Genomic DNA, 22,058 nt, shown 5'->3' with positions numbered 1-22,058 from the left:
TACAATTAAAATGTTGGGTGTTTACCTGTTATTACAATGTGCGCAGCTAACAGCAATCTTATTAATGCCAGATTCCTGGATAGGAAGGTTACCTCCAATTTTGGAGTACATAAATAAATAATGCTAGCAGACTACAGTGTCCAATCCCCATGGCATATATATCTGACAAGCTGACAAGGAATTATAGATCAAACATATTGTTTGTCTTTTTTCCCCCCAAGTAAAATGTGAAATGCCTGAAATGTATTTATTGTAAGTAAAACAACCTGTCATCCCCAGGTTTGCTGTGGGAGTGTTGTCAGAAAGACAGTTACAGAACCTTCTAATACAAAGTACTTGTACTGATTCCCAAAACAAGACCTACAATCCTTGCCCTTCTCCCTAAAACAGTGCAAAATGAGAAAGCTCTTACATAGTTCTCTCCACTGGCAGAGTACGAGTAGTCTAGGGTCTTAAAATTCTCTCTCTCCTGTGAGAATAAAACTGTATATCTATTTTAAAAGGACACACTATTACTGCAAGAAGAGAAGAACAGCATATCTCCAAGCCTGTATACTTCTGTTTTTGCTAATTGCCCCCCCCCAAAATTGGCTAGTCACCAACACGATCTGTAAAGATCCATCACATCCTACTTACAGCAGTACAGCAGACTGACAAATTGTGAAGTCTTGTTTTATACGTAGTGTTTCCCAGCAGGATTATAGTCAAGCCTTCTGTCTCAAATAGGAGCAAAAGGCATTTGTGGTTTTGTTTTGCTAAAATGAGCATGTTGCTCTCATCGCACCAGGCCTATTTTTAGAAGGTTTGAGTCTGAAATCTTTAAGTTGTCAGCTGGCAGTGTGCAGATACAGTGCTAAGAAAGCAACTGTCACTGCTTCTTTAAGCAACAGTAGCGGCATAGGATGTAACAGCAGACAATTTAGCAGCAGAACAGCTTGCTAATAGAAGCAATTCTCTTCTTCTGATGCAATTTCAAGACTAAAGAAATGTTTTCTGCCAAACTATTGGCTTTCTATGCTGTATTAGATAAAGTACAGCAAAGTCTCTCTGAAGTTACAGAGTAACAGCCGTGTTAGTCTGTATTCGCAAAAAGAAAAGGAGTACTTGTGGCACCTTAGAGACTAACCAATTTATTTGAGCATAAGCTTTCGTGAGCTACAGCTCACTTCATCGGATGCATACCGTGGAAACTTCCACGGTATGCATCCGATGAAGTGAGCTGTAGCTCACGAAAGCTTATGCTCAAATAAATTGGTTAGTCTCTAAGGTGCCACAAGAACTCCTTTTCTTTTCTCTGAAGTTAGTGCATTTAGTTCTCGCAGTTCCTATGGTCTTGTGAACGTTGTGAATTTCTCCTCATCTCTCACTCTCATTTTGATAATGTCTCTTCATGGCTTCAGTTTTCCTTTTATAATAAAATCACAGAAATGCCTGCTTTCATTTTCAGGATATCTGTTTCCCTGCGTCACTTCTAAGGTGCCTGGCATCTGGGTATCTCAATGGAAACACAGTTATGTTAAAAGTAACCAACAATACACTAGGTGTTGTTCTTCCCTCTCCCTCTCTGTCTCTCCATAATTGTTATTTGGGGAGGCTTTATCAAAGAACAAGGTTATATATTTAGAGCTGAACATTGTCAGGTTAGGGATCAGTCTGAATCTCCTCTTACAAAGAGTCCCACCATCAGGATGATGCCTCTGAGAACTCTCTGACCCTGGACTCAAAAGTTTTAATTTGGTCCTCCTCTACTTCCTCATCTATCTCAATGGATCATAGATGGTGAAGGCCGTTGGAGGCAACCAGCTCCCTGCCAGTGGTGTAGATTGAGACAAATTCTTTGAATTCAGACCAGTTGGAGTCATTAGAGTTTGTTAGAACTTGAGTGTGATTATTTTGTTGACTTGGTTGCTTAGGAGGCAGGCTGCTAGGTGCTGCCAGAAAGAAGTGACTCTGTGCAACAAACATTTTGCAGTTGTCCAACTCCATTCAGGAGGTGATGAAAGCATGGATCGATTAATAGTTTCTCATTTGGGACTACCCATGGGCAACCCTAAATCGTATCTGCACAAACCATGGCAGATGCGGATACTTGCTGCACAAATGGAAAATTAAAGACCCTCCATTATGTGACTGTGGTCACTGAGAACAGACCATGGAACTAGGGCTGTTGATTAATCGCAGTTAACTCACGCAATTAACTTTAAAAAATTAATCACGATTAAAAAACTTAATATCGATTAATCACACTGTTAAACAATCGAATATCATTTGAAATTTATTAAATATTTTTGGATGTTTTTCTACATTTTCAAGTAATTGATTTCAGTTACAACACAGAATAAAAAGTGTACAGTGCTCACTTTATATTTTTATTACAAATATTTGCACTGTAAAAATGTTAAAAGAAATAGTATTTTTCAATTCACCTCATATACGTACTGTAGTGCAATCTCTTTATCGGTAAAGCGTAACTTACAAATGTAGATTTTTTGTCTCATAACTACACTCAAAAACAAAACAATGTAAAACTTTGGAGGCTATAAGTCCACACAGTCCTACTTCTTGTTCAGCCAAACACTAAGAGAAAAAGTTTATTTACATTTATGGGAGATAATGCTGCCTGCTTCTTATTTACAATGTCACCTGAAAGTGTAAACAAGTGTTCGCATGGCACTTTTGTAGCTGGTGTTGCAAGGTATTTACATGCCAGATATGGTAAACATTTGTATGCCTTCATGCTTTGGCTACCATTCCAGAGGACATGCTTCCATGCTCGTTAAAAAAACAATGCATTAATTAGATTTGTGACTGAACTCCTTGTGGCAGAATTGTATGTCTCCTGTTCTGTTTTACCCACATTCTGCCATATAGTTCATGTTATAGCAGTCTCGGATGATGACCCAGCACATTTGTTTTAAGAACACTTTCACTGCAGATTTTACAAAACGCAAAAGAAGGTACCAATGTGAGATTTCTAAAAATAGCTACAGCACTTGACCCAAGGTTTAAGAATCTGAAGTGCCTTCCAAAGTCTGAGACAGACAAGGTGTGGAACATGCTTTCAGAAGTCTTAAAAGAGCAAAACTCTGATGCGGAAACTACAGAACCTGAACCACCAAAAAACCACTTCTGCTGGTGGCATCTGAATTGGAAGATGAAAGTGAACATGTCAGTACACACTGCTTTTGATAGTTATCGAGCAGAACCCATCATCAACATGGACACCTGTCCATGGCATGGTGGTTGAAGATGAAGGGACATATAAATCTTTAGCGCATCTTGCACGTAAATATGTTGTGACACCGGTTACAACAGTGCCATACGAATGCCTGTTCTCACTTTCAGGTGATATTGTAAAGAAGACATGGGCAGCATTATCTCCTGCAAATTATAACCAAACTTGTTTGTCTGAGCAATTGGCTGAAGTAGGACTGAGTGGACTTATAGGCTCTAAAGTTTTACATTGTTTTATTCTTGAATGCAGTTTTTTTGTACATCATTCTACATTTGTAAGTTCAACTTTTATGATGAAGAGATAGCACTACAATACTTGTATGAGGTGAATTGAAAACTACTATTTCTTTTGTTTTTACAGTGCAAATATTTGTAATCAAAAATAAATATAAAGTTAGCACTGTACACTTTGTATTCTGTGTTGTAACTGAAATCAATATATTTGAAAATGTAGAAAACATCCAAAAATTTTAAGTAAATGGTATTCTATTATTGTTTAACAGTGCGATTAATCGTGATTCATTTTTTTGATCGCTTGACAGCCCTACATATAACATATAACAACTCAATGCCCGATTCACAAATAAAAAGGAGGCATCACAGAAATACAGTCTGCTATTCCAGAAGCAATTATCTGGCTTAACCATTCAAATGTAAAATTATAGTTGTTGCACTACAGTTACATCGGCCATATGAAAAAGAAAATGATTTGGGAGTAGAGGGCTTTGCTTCTGGCCAACCAAAGATGGAAAGCAGCATTCCTTATTACTGATGTAGTGTGTGTCTGTGAGTAATGGGACATGATGCCACACTGAGGCTTTGCTCTGCTTTCACTATCCACAGTCCAACACCTTCAGTCAATGGAGGTGATAGATTATTGGCAATGTCTTTAAAATATTTGTTTTAAATATTTAAATATTTGTGGAGGATTGACAGTAATAACCTCAGGAGACGCCACGTGTGGGGCCTGGGTAAGGATGTTCAGGTGCCATCATGAACCTCTGGTGACCTGTATGGCAGAAAGAGTGGCTGTCTGTGGTGTCATCGGCGCCACATAGCCAACAGTATCAAAGGCCGCTGAGTGATCTAGCAGTATGGCCCTAGAGGTTGTCTCTGTGCCATGTCTTGGTCTGAAAACTGAATGGCAGAGATCCAAGTAATGGAATGTGATATCTAAACTCCAATAACAACCATCATATCACCACTGTCTCAGGGACCTGGCTGAGAAAAAAAGACGTTGGAAACTGGGCACTAGTTGACAACTTTGTTAGCACCTAGTGTGGTCTCCTTCAAATCTGTCTGGACTATTGCATTCTTTGAAAGCATTGATGATTTCAGCTGCTGTTGGGGCCAAGTACTCGGGATTAGTTGACCCCAGCTAAGACACTGATTTCAAAAGTGGTATGCTGGAGTGTTCTAGGGCAGGGGTCCCGACCCCCAGTTTGAGAACCTCTCAGGGGGTCGCGAGGTGTCAGCCTCCACCCCAAGCCCGCCTTCGATTCCATCATTTATAATGGTGTTAAATATATTAAAAAAGCATCTTTAATTTATAGGGGGGGGTTGCACTCAGAGGCTTGCTATGAGAAAGGGGTACACAAGTTTGAGAACCACTGATCTAGGGCTTCCAGGCAGGTGCTTGGCCCAAGCTCTGATAAGGCAGTAGTGAGGTATGCATTGAATCCTGTGTACTGGAACCTGGATATTACTATATATGAAAGCTTGATGATGTGGGGATCATAAGGAGTTTGGTGTCAAAGGCAAAAGAAAAGGAGGCACTGGCCTGAAAAAAAAATTATGAGAATCATGATAAATTATTTTATTTCCTAAAAAATACAGTACACAGCAGTGTGTCTCTTTTCATTATTGTTTTTCCACTGAAGAGAGCCAGGGAATGAAGCAGACTGCAGCTGTAATAGTGGGCCAACTTGGGCTCCTCCCACCAGGCTCGGGTGCTGGTATAAGTGTTTATCATATGCCTAAATAAATCCATCTGTACCTTTAAGTAGTAAGTCTGATTTTCCTTTCCTCCATCTTCACTGGTGCCTCCCACAGCATCTAGGTCAACAGTTTCTCATTCCTCTTGATTATACTAATGGAGGTGGGCATTATCTGTCCATAAAATGTATTGCCCCTGCTTTCCGCTGACAGGCCACAGGAATACCAAAATCAAATACTTTCTAGATTGCAGAAAGCTCCCTGCTAGCAGAACATGACAATAGACTGCCAAATGCATTGCGGCCCTTGCAAGGATCCAAGAAAGCAGTAGAATTAGGAAGAAGTAACAAATAGCAAAGCAAATTGCAGCTGAAAAATAGTAACATTATTCCCTTTTAATATATATTGTTAAAAATGAACATTTTTACAAGCTGAATAGATGAGAGTCCAGATGCTGTCTCCGTATGTCTTATGCATTTCATGATTACAAACAAAGTGCAGAATCCTTATCAAGCCATCTAAAATGGTCTGGATATGAGCCCAGATGGTGTCCCCATATGCCTTATGAATTGCACTGTGTAGGGACACAGCAGAGCATATATAAGCTTGGCGGAATTTGATTTTTTTAAATATAATTTTGAAAGATGTTTATTTTTAAGCATTTTTTACATTTTGATTTATTTAAGTTTCCATATTTGGGGAAAATTGAGGGGTGGGGATGTTACCAGACAATTATTTAATGATAGATGTTGAGATTCAAAAAGTTTAGGTTTATAACTACTCAAGCACAAAATTATCACATATGAGAACATACAAATAATGTTCCTTAAATTAAACGCTAAGTTCTCCAGCGGTGTCTTTCTTCCTTTGCATAGCTGTAAATTTTGATTATGGATTGAGACATTTTTCCATTGGTTTGTATGTGTTTGGTGAAATCAATGTTTGCTGACATTTTCTGATAAAAATCTAATTAAGTATAGTATCAGAGCTGGTTTCTGCATCGTAGGCGTCTTCTTTAAAACATACAAGTTGGGTTGTTGCACTGAAGTTTTCTGCACCATGATCAAAACAGGCCCATCAAGAGTTCATGAAAATAGTTGCATTTGAAAATAATTGACATTTTACAGTCATCCAGTATATTTTAGTAGGAACAACACTGCCCTAGCTAATAGATTTTCCAGGAGGGTCATGACGGCTACTCAGAATGGAATCGTCAATCCTGCATGGTACCATGTACGTCTAAAAACAGCCCTCAGGGTAAACAAACAGATAAATGACAGGGTAAAAGTGGTTAGTGGGCAAGTTTACCGACTGCTACCTGAAGTGCAATAAGACCAGCCCCTCAGCTGTACACAGTAGATGAAGACTAGTTAAATACTGTAGAGGTACATCATGGAATTCTAGTGCATCCTATAATAATGAAGACAGTCAGTCAGCATCAACTTTTAAATTACTCAGTCTACAAGTAAATAAGATAAACAATCAACTGACTACTGGCCCTGATCACTTGTCTAAAAAAATACTGTACCTATAAATGAAAAAAAAGTTATTTAAAAATACAGTACACAGGAAAGTGTCGCTTTTTGTTTATCCACTGTCAGTTCACAACAAAAACATCTGATCAATTTAACCCAAATGCTTGACTGGCCTAGATCCCTGAGAGGGGGAGAGAGAGACCAGTTACAAGCTGAATGTACACAGTATGCTGGAAAAAATCTCAACATAAAAGAGCCTCTTGATAATAATATATAAAATCTGCAGGATCACCGCCATGCAAAAAAAAAAGTGAAGATTTCACTTTAAGCTGCACATAGAGCAATTTGTAGTGGGTTGGTTCCTAAACAGCTAGAGGAAGAAGGGTAAATGTATTTAGCAGGGTGGCACACACATTTGAAAAATACTACAATTTTTTAAACAATTGATATTTTAATGAACATTGTTGTCAATTGTTTAAGTAGCATTGTGGTGGTGAAGGGCTCTATTCTTGCTTTTTTCACATACATGCATCTTTATTCTGGATTTTCAGTTTAGTTGGATAAGTGTATGATCCGTTCTCTGTTCTACTCAAACAATGTTCACACTGGTGATCCTGCTCTGTCCTCCAGGCAGTGTTTAGGTTATTAGAGATTAAATGGGCATTCCCTTTATTGACCAAATGAAGGGAAAGTATAGAGTTAAACATTTCATATACACTTGACATCACAGGGTCTTGTTTTTTTATATTGGTTGGGCAGCCTCCACCACTGGTTAGTGCATGGAAAACCTGAGGCTTGGCATGCTCTGCTTGTCTCAACAGATCTACCACCACTGCTGTTCTTGATGTGTGACGAGCTGTAGCATTAGATCTGCAGTTGCCAAAGCTAAGTCTCCAGAGATAGGTCAGACATTCACTCTATCAAACAGTTGCAAACTCTTTTGGGCTCTCCACTTCTATAAAATTACTCTATATGGGCCAACTTCAGCATTAATGGAGAGCTGGATTGCCTTTCCAATGGGTAGGTTTGATCGTGAACAATGAGTGAAAAAGAAGATATGAATGCATGAAGTTAAAGACAAGTCAGGTTTTCGCTTACACGCTACAAAAATGGTTGGAAAATGCATTAATTTGAAATATGTCCCCCATTATGCTCCCAAGGTCAGTAAGACCCCCTTGTGCTTGATTATATAAGTTCTGGTCATGTTAGCCAAAGAGACCGGATGTTTACAAGGTATTTAGGTGCTACACTCAGCATTGTAACACCTAACTAATTTAGGAGCCTAAATCTCATTTTCAAAAGGGATTTAGGCACATAGGAGCCAAAAGGTTACTGACCACCCTGAACTCAGCAGTGCCTAAATATCTTTAGCAATTTGGGCCAAGATATCTGTGATACCTCTTACATTTACACAGCCACGTTTCCCACAAATTCCCTGAAACAAAAACATAGGGTATAGAAATATGTAAATTGCTTGTTAGGCTAGTTCCCTCCTCTAACCCCCATTCACCTTGACACACGCACTTCCAGCATGTCAGTTGGGTGCCCTGAGATGCATAAAACATATTCAGAAGGAGAATATAGACTCCATGTAGTTTCAGTGATCTGCAATAGCTGTACTTCTGATGTTAGTTACAGAAAGAAGATATCCTGGGACTAAGAATGGAGCCCTTAACTCAGAGTGAGAAATCATTACTAAAAAAGGATATATACCAATGGCCAGAATTTCTATATTTTATCATGTCCTTTATCCTAGCTACAATGTACATCATCCAAGACATTCAGGAACTACATATCAACCACTTGACTACACTTAAGTCAGGAAAATATCCAAATAAACTTTTAATTATGATACAATACTTATTACAGTAAAAATTGGCATTTTTTCTCTTCAAAAGCAGAAGCACCAGTCTTACATGTAACATATGGTATGAATGATATCTTAAGTGAAATACAGCATAATATAATGAGCAAATAGAATTTTAGTACAGAACATAATTTTTAAAAAAAATTTCATACACTGAAATCTGCTCAAATGGAAACAATGTCATGCTGAATTAAAAACTCAGATTTTAAAAATCCAAATCAATCAGAAAATGATGTACTGCTGAATAGATATATGAATAATTAAAATGATAAATAGCCAAAAAAAGGCTAGAGAGGGCATTGTCATACAAACATGACTAGTGTTCAGATTCCCTCCCACTCCCACCCCCATAAATAAATACATAAATAATGGTGCAATGCTTTTGTTGGAAAGTAAAGTGACCTTTTAATATTTAAGAAGTATTTTTCAAATGTTGATGTAGTTTTAATGTTGTAAAAATCAAGTTATAAATCAGACAATTTTTACTGTCTTATTTTCAACACACTTCCGTTAGTATGAGTGGACTGTGAAAAGAGATGATGTCCAGTGTAGTGAATATACATCAGCTTCATCATCATGTGATTTCTGCAAAGGCCGTGATGTGGTTCTAGAAATTAAAAAAAAAAAAAAAAAAAAAAAAGAAAAGCACACAGTTAGCTATGTATAATCATCATAACAAAGTTTATTCCTATTTTTGGCTTTTGAAACATTCTTATGCTTGGAGAGTTTTGTAGTATAATGTAAATAAAAATGTTCCTAATTGCAGTGCTATCCATCCCTTGCCATAGCAAATCTTTTTTTAAATATTGCAAAAATTGCATACATCAGTACAGTGACCAAAGTAACTCAGTGATATAGTTCTACAACATTTTAGCTTGTAATGTATTTTTCATTTAATAATTTGAATACTTAAATTAGTAGTTTTATCGCTGTCTTATTTATAACTAAAAGCTAAATTTCTGGAAATGCAAACTGCTACCTGACAGCTGATAGTATTCTGTTTTAGTGTTAATTACAATTTTAATGTTTTGTTTCTTTTTAAGTTTAATTGCTCCCTGTGAGCCAGATGGCATGGAATGAAGTAGTGAAATGCTAGAATTCACTAGTTGATAGAACATATTAAAAATTGCATCATTTGCAATGTTCTTCTGTTGCTTCCTTCAACAAGTGTATTCTTTAAGCGTGTGTGTATGTATATGTAACAGGTTTTACTTCACTTTTTACTTAAAACACAACACAGTAAAAAACTGTAGTGTCTAGCATAATTATGTGGTCCATTGTCATGCTCCAGTCTGAAACTACTTATGCAGGTGGGTAACTTGACTACACTTTCCACAGCATACATCCGATGAAGTGAGCTGTAGCTCACGAAAGCTTATGCTCAGATAAATTGGTTAGTCTCTAAGGTGCCACAAGTCCTCCTTTTCTTTTTAACTCACATGAGTCTCATTCACATACCTGCTGAAGTGTTTGCATTGGTCCCTAGTGGTGGGATTCTGCAAGGCACTGACAGCCTATTCTGTGGTACCACCTGTTCTCAACTCCTATTGTCTTCAACATACAATCTCTTTTCTAAGGAATTGTTTAAGCCACCACCATGAAACATGTTTTAAACAGACAAAATGAAACACAGTCCTATTGATATAGGTCCCTATGCATCTCCTCCCATGTGAAAATGCATGGAGGAAAATTTAATCTGGAAGTACTGCAGATTTTGGTGTACTGCTGTAGGATCACATCTTTTCTCTTGCCACCTTCTCATATTCCACAGCAGTAGGACCCCAAGTAACGTGGAGACAGTGCAAGGCAAGAAAAATGGGTAAAGGATATGAAAGAAACTCTGTACATGCCTTATCCTACTGTCACTTAGTTTGACTCTCCTAGGTGCTCCTTCCATCATCATCTCTCTTTGCCAGTAACACTCCTAACTGTGTTCTCAATTTCTCTCAGGCTGTGGGCTGGTTTTGTGACTCATGTGATGGGTTTCAGAGCTCACATATGGGTCATTCATATTGCACCATCCTTACTTTTTAGGAGGAATTTAATCTGTGCAGGAGAGGAAAGGTGCTGTTTAAAGTGCAAATTTCTTAGCTCTTCCTTTAGACCAGTCTCCTATGGGGATAGGGGCATTTTATGGAAGTAGTTACCCATCGGAGGTGGAGAGATGGAACATCCTACCATTACACCCTAGGTCCCTCTACCTCTAACCCCAGTCATGCTGGTGACTTTGTTCCTGGCCTCGCAGCAAAGGGACATAACTATGTTTTATTTAGTGAGGTAGAGGGAGGGGAAATAACCCATGTTTTCTATTATGGATTTTTAAAAAAATACTGGAATAAAAAAGAAAAGCTTTTGGATTTCTGTAAAGTCTCTGTTTCAATGTTACTCAAAAAGATAACAAAAATGCTTTAAACAAATGACAGTTGATTAAATGGCTAGCAAATTACTTTCTCTAATGATCATTTTGGATTATGACAGAACTTGATGTGAAGAAGTTTTCAGAGTTTAACAGTGTTAATACTTGGCAGAGGTTTCTGGACTGTCGTCAATAAAACAGAAATAAAATTAGATTTCTGAAATGGAAAACAACATATTCAGATGAAGCTCAGGGAACTATTTACGTACTGGGCCAAATTCTGCTCTCAGTTATGCTTGTGCCACCCCACTGAACCCAAAGCAGTTGTAGGGAATTATGACATTTGGCCCAATGTATTTATATTTGACACCTATTTAGACCTGAAAAATGATACTGTCAACTTAATCTGATTATTATAACAATAGATAAACTATGTTTAGACAGCAAACGCCTCATTGAAAGAGATTAGAGAAAAAAATTTTACTCTTTTTTCTTTAGGTAACATTTTCAGAAAATGGGACTTAGGTAATTTTGAACATTTTACCCTTTGCGTACTTGATGATACTTTACATTAATATTCAGTTTCTCCTGTTGTTTTATGTGGATTTTTCACATCGCAACGGAGAAAAGGAAACATATGCTGGCAGGTAACCCTGGTGTAGAAGGTGTAGAACTGAAACTGCTTAGTTCATTGTTTTGAAATGGGCTAGATTTTCACTCTAGAGATAAAAAGAAAAGGAGTACTTGTGGCACCTTAGAGACTAACCAATTTATTTGAGCATGAGCTTTCGTGAGCTACAGCTCACTTCATCAGATGTTTACCGTGGAAACTGCAGCAGACTTTATATACACACAGAAATCATGAAACAATACCTCCTCCCACCCCACTGTCCTGCTGGTAATAGCTTATCTAAAGTGATCAACAGGTGGGCCATTTCCAGCACAAATCCAGGTTTTCTCACCCTCCACCCCCCCACCACTCCTGCACCAGCAGGAGAGTGAATTTGTGTGGGGGGGTGGAGGGTGAGAAAACCTGGATTTGTGCTGGAAATGGCCCACCTGTTGATCACTTTAGATAAGCTATTACCAGCAGGACAGTGGGGTGGGAGGAGGTATTGTTTCATGATTTCTGTGTGTATATAAAGTCTGCTGCAGTTTCCACGGTAAACATCTGATGAAGTGAGCTGTAGCTCACGAAAGCTCATGCTCAAATAAATTGGTTAGTCTCTAAGGTGCCACAAGTACTCCTTTTCTTTTTGCGAATACAGACTAACACGGCTGTTCCTCTGAACTCTAGAGATACAGTGCTCTTCCACAGAAGTATCCAATGGAGGGGTTAGTGGAACCCAGACTGGTGGACAACACTGAGTTTCATGGACATCTTTTCCCTTGGGGGTGTGAAGGAAGCAGGAGTTATGGCCTTCCAAAACCACAGATCCTTGGGATCCCCATGAAAGGGAACACAGTCCTGCAGATAACTGAGCCACCTGCACTTCTCTGGTAGCACACCTACTGTGCATAATCCCCCTGAGGGAGTGAGAGAGAGGGAGAGAGAATGCACAGAATCCAAGTTTAATGCTGTTTCAGTTGACATTACTTTAGGAGTGGATACCTACTGCTTAAGGAAAAGAGAATGCCAATGACAGTAGCTTCATCCTCCTACCTCTAAAAACGAGCTGGTCACCAAACCCCTAGCTCACACACACAGGTGCCTCTGTGTAGGCTCAGGGCAAAGAGTATCCTACTGAAGAGGAATTCCTGCACAAGATCCTCAGCAAGATCTGCTAACTTAGGATCCCTTCCAGTTATGGAGAGGTTGATCGTGTGACCATCCTTAAAACTTGCCCAGTTATCTTTAATGGATTTTGCAAGATGCCATTTTAAATAGATCAAAAGTAATGACTTTCTTGTGCCAAGACTGATTAGTACTGATGCATGCAAGTGTGGCACTGTTCGTGCTTTCAGATATAGCCCTCTCAGACATAGATTCTGAGGAAGGATGATATTTAGAGAAAAAATAGACTCCCTCTAGAATAAGTGACTCTTCAGTTGCTTGACCATGCCCTTTTACTTCAGTTTAGCTTTATTATGACAGAGAATTCAGTGTATGAAATTTGCAACAATACCAGCAGTTAAGGCGCACACAGATGCAACAGACAAACAAAAACACATGCATGAGAGCTCAAATCCTCAAACTCCATGGGAAACAGTTATACCACTCAGTGCTCAAAAGAATTAGGATACAGTTGGGTTCTGTTAAATTTTAGCAGTTTTACACATTGGTACACTGTTTTGTGTTATTTTAAACTGACAGTGTGAAGTTTGTGGAAGCAGAAAGAGAAGATTTTAAACACTTCATGCTTTGTAATTATTCCTTCAAACCAATAAAAACTAGAAAAGTGAAATGCTAAAAGTTAAACCTTGAGTGCAGGTTTCTGGGGAAAAATCCCACGTTTTGTAGCATGTTTTTTATGTATTTAATTTTGATTTATAACCTGCTACAGACTGTAAAGTGCATGTTGTACATGAAAAATTCCACATCCTCTTACTTATGTTTTGTATTTTCCTTTACACAGATTTCACATTTTTAGAGTAGGACATACTCTTTTCTGTTCTATAAAAACAGTCTTTACTATAGCTGGGAATTTTAAAAATAGCCATTTATGCAACAAAATTTCTTTTTTCAAGACACTTTAAAAAAAAGTTCCCACGCTGCCTAGAATGGTGGAGTTTAATTTAAAGTTAATAGAAAAATTAAAAAGAAGCAATTCAGAAAAATTCTGTAGTCGCAGAAAATTAGCTCTCTCATATTTAAGTCCCAACACACAAGAATATCTCCTGGTTCTACAGGAAAGAGATGCATTTTTAGAGAACACAGCAAGTAATCCTTCAGTGAAATGTCACTTCTTGCGAAGTTCTCAACCTGCACAGAAGGCTAACATACGTTATATCTGCCTTTGCTTTAAAGCCACACTTCAACACACTAGTGCGCTTCTGCGCACATACGTTTATTGCCTTATGTGAAGATGTTTGAAACGGTTCATTCGTGTTATCCAGGAGAAGAACCTAATGAGGTGTGCTTTGAAGGAGTTTTGTTGTAAAGGATCTTCTTGTTTGTTATCAATATCTGGATTCTGTAATACCTACAATATGTATTTTTATAGAAATCACATTAAACATATTTTCAAATTTCTTTTGTTCAACTGCTATTTCACTGTACTACTTACTGAAACTCAGATGCTGTGATCACGTAATTTGCATTTGAAATAAAACTTTCACATAAACATCTACTTCGAGGCAACTGTAGTGTAACAATGGGAAAGGGATGATGAGAACATACATTCAGATGCTTGATTTCAGTAAAATTTGGAGCTAAACTGCTTTTTATCCTTTTTTGAATGTGCTCTCTCCTGTGTTTACTATACATATTGTTGACATACTGAGTGATCAAGATATAGCCATATGGCCACAAAAGGTCAGCAAAATTTCTCATAAGAAATTTAAACCCATGGATACTGGTTAGATGGCATGCAAGTGAGAGCAGATCAACCCACAGATTCAAATATGCATGTATGGCTACCTCAATACTTACCTGGACCTCATCTCCATAGCAATTGAGCACCTCCGAATTAAATAATAATAAAAACACTCCATCTTAGCATTCTAAGGATAAATGTACTCAGCCCTAAAACAGCAGTTTTGCATTGCTGAGCCAGTACTGGCAATGATCCTTCGTGGGGAGACACAGCACCCACAGCTCACACTCACAAAGACCGGATATCTTTCTTTCAGCACTACTTAATCACCTCCATGCATCCCAATTAAACAGACTTTCTCGCTAATTAATAACCACTCCTTGCCATTAAGTGGCATTAGGCTCAATTCAGCTTGCTAAGAAAAATTCCAGTTAAGTGTATAATGTCTCCAATAGGTGCACACACAAGGAAGCTTGCTCGTTGTTAAGTCATATAAGGGAGCAATACAAGTTCCCCTGTGCAGAGATGGCCAGCTGGCATGGAGCTGTGGGGAGTGGCAGAGATATGGTTCTCCTTTCTCTCATTCCCCTTTCTGTGCCCCTGGTGATGGCAATCGGGAGCATTCACTGTGGTCACGAGAGCGCATGGGCTGGAAGCGTACTGGTCCTAGCACAAGTGGTTGCAGTGGAGAAGGCTCTGTGCACTCACCTCCATTGGCCACCCAGGAATGTGCTGGGTGCCATCTAGCCTTATGTGAAGAGTATTGCACCACAGATATAGGTATTGGGCCTGGTAGCAGAACATCGGGGAGTTTCCAGGCATAGGAAGTGACAGTATATTGTCTTCATTTATGGGAAGAGATTAATATACAATTCTAGGATGGATGAGCAAACACCCCTTCCACTGGGGCAACAAGTGAAGTCAGTTTTAAGCAAGAGAGTGGCTCCATTTTAGGGTTTTGTTTTGTTTTTTTTATTGACGAGAAACAGAATAATTGAAATGTTTCTCCCCAGCACTGCCTTGGTCCATGGCAACATGATCCTGTCAGAGTTCTAGTCATGCACAGTAGTGATTTGCTGTCATTAAGTTATCCTGACTACTGCTACAGCAGCATGTAAACTGATAATAAGGAAAAGAGATACTGCAATATTCCAATACACGCAAAGTCAGGATTTCGATTTAGGATAGTCACATTTGGTATATGCTTATCAACAGGTGAGGGAAGGAAAAAGTGTCGTGCATGCCAGCTTTCAAGCTTGCCTTTGTCTCCAGAGAAGACCATATTATAAGAGGTTAGCTAGAAAACAAAAAAATGAGTCGATAATAAAAGCATCTAGCAAGAGATTGGAGTTTGAACTAATTTAGCCATAAATTAGATTAATTTTACACATCTCTCTACTATTTATTATTAATTATGAATTACTATTTGACTGTTTCTCTGGATCCTATCCAGAACTGTAGGGTGCTCCAAAAATTTAAATCACACCACTGAAAATTTTAAAAATTTCAATACAAGACTTTAGTTCATCAATTATTTTCCAATGATAAATCTTCCAGTTAACTTATTTTCTGAAAAAAAGAAAGATGATTTTCCCACTGCTTAAATCATCCTTCAGTCTTCAGCCTCTCTACCTCGGGACCCCTAACGTGCCTAAGAATCTGAAAGACAAGGTGGACTTTGCAGCAAACCCTGGGCTTGGGCTGAGCCGGGAGGAAATGAATTACAGTGCTGAGGACTCTCATGGAAAACACCTGCTGCTATCCCCCAAACTGAGAATGCACCACAGATCTCAGCTGAGGGAATATGAGTTGGAGAGACAGGCACTCTCCAAACCACTCACAAATGGTGGACACATTCTCTCAGGCAGAATGAAGGTATTACGCTCGCAAACTCATCCAGTGGCTTCACCCAATCCACCATTACATAAATCTTGCCTGAATTAAGCCTCAGACAGATATTATTGGATGAGATGGAAGAGGGACAGCAAGGAAGAAAACAGTAGCTTCTATGAAATCTTCACCCCAGAACAGCCAGGAGAGAAAGGTTTTAGTGGCCTGACTGGATTTCTGATTAATAGGTCAGCTCTGTGCAGAGTTAAAATGTGTGACCTATGATGTGTCCTGCCCTGCCTCACTGGCTTTTAGCCTAGGATAACACAGCACAAAAATAAGGGATGTTTTCTTTTACTAATACAGTCTGTTTTAGGCCAGCTAACATCTTGTTTTGTTTTGACACCTTATAGAGAATTTACTGAATGGAGTATTTTGAAGGTATATATTCATCAACTAAATGCAAATGAGACTGTGACCTCCTTATAACAAAAACTCAACACAACTGACCTAGACATATGTGGTTATAAAAGGCATGTTACATAATTCTGAAAAGATATCTGCTTTCTCTTCCAAGGAAATGAACCAGAAACTAGGGTCTCATTCAGCAATCCTTACTGGGGGGGGGAAAAATCTCATTTTCAAGTGATGGGCATGTGATGTGAATTGGTTTAAAAAAATGCACTTTTTTTCTTATGCTTAATACAAAGAAGTACATTAATACTAATTTGTACTAAAGTGAACTCCAATGTTTGTAAATGTAAAACTTTGTTTAAGTGTCCTGCAGGATATGAATTTGTTTACCATCTTCAAATGAGAAGAGAAAATATTTTAACAAGTAATGACAGAAAAGCTCATTATAAAAATTAGATTTACTTTAAAATTTGCATTAGTAGTTCAAACTTTCCTTTAGGTAAATATGTCTGGAGTATTGTCGTTCCTTAGTTATGTTATCTGTTTCAATGCCTGCTCGCTAACAGAATTGTTCTGGCATAGCCATACCTAACATTTATATAACAGAACAGCATCTTTGCAAAAGCAAAATTTTTAGTACAGCAAGATAACATTAATTTTAAATACAATGCAATAGTTAATCATGCCAAGCATTCTGATTTACGCAAGGATCCTGTCACTAGTACGTGCTAATCTAAAATCTGATTTGTTTTGGCAAGAGACCACAGCTTTTCTCCAGTTACTGTGCCACTGGTGTATAATGCATTTTATCCTACATCATCATCACTCTCATTCAGGAGGTATACCTAATCCTGCAGTCCTTCCTGAAGCAAAGATATCATTGAACCTGGTCTGCAAAGTTAACATACCCAGAACTTTCACTTACTTGAATGGGAGTTCTGTACATGGGGTGAAAGTTGTCCAAGTATACAAGACCAGTGCTACACCCCCTTGCACCTTTTCAGCCCTACACAGGGATCCATTGGCTGCGCACTCCTATATGTCACAGAAAAGGTCACTGCACTGACCCCACTTAGACTTGTGCTTTTATGTATATAAGTAGCCCCCGTACTGTATGCAGCTGGCTTGGAGCAACTGCATAGCAACCCTACATGTAACCTGGGGCTTGGGTCACAGATTTCATGACTCCAGCTGCTCCATGTTCCACACAATCTCAGCCTGAATACTCAGTGCCGGTGTCTATTAAAAGATCAATTAGCATAGTTAAGGAAGTCACTGAAATCTTCACCCTCAAATCTCCTTACCTGAAAGTCTTTCGCTGTCAGCATCCTAACACCAGCACTCAGCCCTAAATCTGTGGGATGTTAATTCAACACCCAGTTGACCTGAACTGATGAGATGGAACATGAGAAGTGGATTGGTTTCCGATGTAACCAAACCATAAAGGGCATGAATGGAAAATGCAAGTAGCACGTGCTCCCGCCTTTACCCATTTACTCAGGGGTGTTTCACAGTCACATTGTACATGACCTGATGTGTCTGCAGCATTACTAGGCATGGCTGTGAGAAGGGCACATTGCCGTAATCGTGTCTAGGGGCTGGCAGACTTCGCATCATTCCCAAAACACAATTGCTAGAAGGGTCTCACAGGGGAAGCCTCATGTTCTTTTCCCTGCTTCTAAAACAAACACTCCTTAATGGTAGCATTTCCTGCTACCACTCTACTGAGGCAGTTTGGGATACAGGATACAAGCATCAATGTTCAGTCAATCCAGAAAAGTTAGCAAAATCACCACCACATTTTGGTATTTAAAATGAAACCGTCTGGATAGACGTTACCTTTTCTAAAGGACTTTCTACTCGTGGGATGCTGATCATTGGCATCTGGGCCAGATTATCCATATGAGAATTTTCATGTTCTGGTTGTCTTCCTCTAAAATTATTTACCACACATACAACCTAAAAAGGTCAGAAGGTAGTTAGAATAATGAACAAACGTTTTACTTATTTGAGCCTGATCCTGAACTCCTTACTCAGGAAAAACTCCTACTGACTTCAGTAAGAGATTACTGTAGGAAAACAGAAATATCAATGAAATAAAATAAAGATACCCACTTTGTCCTCCTGTACCTAACCCTCTAAATACCAATTATTTTTAAACTATCCTGAGTTCAATGAACATTTTACCACAGTGGAAAAGTCAGGAGTGGACCCACTCTCATCAGAAGCAACGGCACAGTAATTCTCGTGAAGGTAACATCGTAAATGTGACTAAATGAACGAGATTGACTGAAAGAATCATGTGAGTGTGTTAGTCAGATTCATGTTGACAAAAAGTCTTTAATATTTCAAGAGGATATTATTTTAAACAATATATTGTCCCATGCATTATCATAGTACAAGCGACCTTCCTCAAAGAAGATCTGTTGCTGATGTGGAAAAATAATAGTAATTTAAATCTCAAACTAAGTATATGTTTAAATCAAGTTTTATCAAATAAATGCACAGAAAGCACAGCAACAACACTGAACTCCCATAAAGATTAATAAATATTGAAGTCCATGATAGTGTTTCTCACACAGTATAATTTAAATGCTTATCATTTGGCACTATCCTGACACCAAGATGAGCATTCACAAACACTTCCTCTAGAAATGGGTATAAAAATCAGTTGTTTTATTTTATTAATTGTTTGTATAGTATGTTCTCAACTTGTTCACTCACTAGGCTTTTCAAAATGGATGGCTGGACTTCTGCAGAGTGGAAATTGATTTTAGTGACAATGGACTAGTTTGAAAGACATTTTTCAAAATGTTAAACAATTTGTCCTGCAGTTATTGGAGTATAAATTAAATGTCTTGATCAAAATTTATTTATATTCCCTTTCCAAAAGCTAATTAATAAAAATGCACTGCACTTTTTTCACGTTTATTGTAGAGTGTCATTTATTTCTTTAAATAAATACTTAATCAAATGGAGGGATTTCTACCATGAATGTCTGAATAGAAGGATGATATTCACACAAGTTTGTATGGCTTGTTTTCCCTTCCCCGAAACAGCTAATGAATAGTCAAACATTTAAACATCACAATTTTTTATTGTTCCTTCTAAGATGTCATTGTAGGCTGGGGGTTTTACCACTGAACCTCCTCCAAAATCTAATTAAATCTAATGTCCCTACCAGTTTTATAAGGACTCATGCTGTATGGCAATAGCAATGAAATATGTAAAACAAGTACATGTTCCTTGTGGTGCTCCAGTGGTGCTAGCTGGATAGAGAGCTAGCTTAAACAGCAGGCAAGGAATTCTCTTAGAGTAGAGGATTTCCCATGTGATAGCTCAAAGCCACCTGTTCCTGACTCTCTTGGGTAGGAGGTATATGTGGCCAAGTGTCTTACACTCCCTCCCTTGATCCTGAGCCAACAGGACCACCTCTGAAATGGTTGGAAGTGAGGGGGAACAACATTTTAGAGATGCCCTAAGGCTGCTCTCAAATGTATCTCCAGGATCAGGAAGGTTGAAGGTGGGGTGATGGCTTTACACTCTTTGGGTTCTGAGCCCAGCGTAGCTTGGTCATACCCAAGGATTACATCCAGAGTGTTTCTTAGGGGAAAATATATATAAACTTTTGGGAGGATGAATTTAGTATGAGTGAAAGGTGTCAGAGAGACAGACCTATAGGGAATTTGAGTGTAGATCAGCATCTGTGCTCTTTCACAAACTTCAATTCTCTATTGCGATTGTCAATAAAAGTGTTCAAGAGTGGTGGTGGTGTTGTGATATGGACATTTGTCCACATTAACTGAGACCGGAGATCTGGGTACCATAATAAAGTTGCATCCAATTCCAAAAATCTCTCCAAAAGATAAAGGGCACCTTTTTATATGCAATATACAAACCAGATACCAATTGCAGCATCACTAATGGCTACACTTGCAACAACAGAAAACCATACATTAAATCACTCTGTCGGCTTCTATAGGATTTAAAGCTAAATTAAGTCTTTTATTCTGGTAAACCACATAATTTTCAATTAAATATAAATGAATACAAAGTAAATTTACCAGATTGTTGTTTTGTTTCATTTAGCCACGAAGAGCAGCATTATCAATCAGTTAATACAGCACTTTAATGTTGTATAATGAAAATCAAGATTGGATGTCATTCTAAAAGAAATGCCCTAGCTCAACAAGTCACGGGCTTGATGTATGAACTATGGCATGAAATTGTATGCCCTCTGTTCTAAAATCTATGCATCTATGAAAACTGGCATTTTAGTTAGAAAACTGAGACCCGCCTCTAAGTCTGGCATTTTAGTTTTCTGTAAAAGACTCTAAGGCATCAATACTCCCATTAACAGCATAAAATTACACATGGAATTCTTTAATGTGATGTAGACATTTGTTCATGTGAACTGAGGCCATGGATCTGGGTCTCAGAATATAGGGGCATCCAGTCCCACAAGAAAAATGGCATCTTTTTATATGCAATATACAAACCAGACACCTGAACTGCAACATCACTAAGGTAAGAAATCAGGGACCCAATGAAGTAGAGGAGAGTTTTGCCATTGACTTCAATGGGGCTAAGATTTTACCTTTTGTCTCTCTCTCACCCACATCCAAACACACACACACACACATATATATATATGTGCACTTACCAAAAACACTGCTATTGATATTCCAATTATAAATCCTGCTATCACATCTGACCAGTGATTTCGATACTCGGCTACTCTGTTGATACCAGTAAGAAATGCCAAACACATTAAGCCTAAGCACAGAACAGGTTTTGCAAGCCTTGTTCCTCTGGCTTTTATTGTGTTGGTAATATACATCTGAAAATTAGAAAAAATGAAGCATAAGACTATAACCTCTAAGGGAAATCTTTGTAGTTTGGTTGGAAAAGACAACTATGCATACTTTGATTTTTGTATAGAAAAAAAAGTAGGGCTCATTATGCAGTACATACCAGTTTCATTCTCTTTGTACCCAGAGATTAGATGGGTGCATTCTTTACATAGGATTCCGCATTACAGACATTAAAAATAAGAGTGGCACATGATATGGCTATTAAAAATCGTACATAGCTGTCAAATGTACATTTTCCTTATTGGTTTCCCTATGTAGTTTACATTCTCATTGCTTTACATTCTCTCTCTCTCTTTTTATTTTATTTTATTTTGATAACTCTTAAAATACAGTTAAATGGAAATGTACCAATCTCCAGTTATTTTAAAAACAAAAACTGGTCTTGCAGTGTTATAGCAAAATCTTCAGATTTCATATTGTGAAATAGGGTGGCAGCATTTTAACAATATGCAAGTCCCCTCCCATACCGTGCCGCATATTAAATATACAATATATAGCAAAACCTCAGGGATTATGATTCAAGGCCCAGTACAAGTGCAAAATCCTACCCACAAGACACCTGATGTTCAGAGTTTAGCCTTGCCCAGCAAAGAAATC

The 22,058-nt window shown here is 38.2% G+C and overlaps 1 protein-coding gene across 1 annotated transcript in view; it reads right to left on the bottom strand.

The window, feature by feature from the left end:
• Nucleotides 1–8,680: 8,680 nt before the first annotated feature.
• Nucleotides 8,681–22,058, bottom strand: part of PLPPR5 (phospholipid phosphatase related 5) — a 54,381-nt gene continuing 41,003 nt past the window's right edge. The window contains exons 4-6 of the mRNA XM_073356958.1: nucleotides 21,251–21,427; nucleotides 18,427–18,546; nucleotides 8,681–9,118 (exon numbers count right to left, since the gene is read on the bottom strand). Coding sequence (XP_073213059.1) covers nucleotides 9,086–9,118; nucleotides 18,427–18,546; nucleotides 21,251–21,427 — 330 coding nt within the window. The 3' untranslated portion in view covers nucleotides 8,681–9,085. The remainder of the gene's footprint in view (nucleotides 9,119–18,426; nucleotides 18,547–21,250; nucleotides 21,428–22,058) is intronic.

The sequence above is a fragment of the Lepidochelys kempii genome, chromosome 8, assembly GCF_965140265.1.
Source record: "Lepidochelys kempii isolate rLepKem1 chromosome 8, rLepKem1.hap2, whole genome shotgun sequence".
NCBI classification, from domain to species: Eukaryota; Metazoa; Chordata; order Testudines; family Cheloniidae; genus Lepidochelys; species Lepidochelys kempii.
Note: the sequence above shows the minus strand (reverse complement) of the source record. Positions and strands in the feature narration are given on the sequence as shown.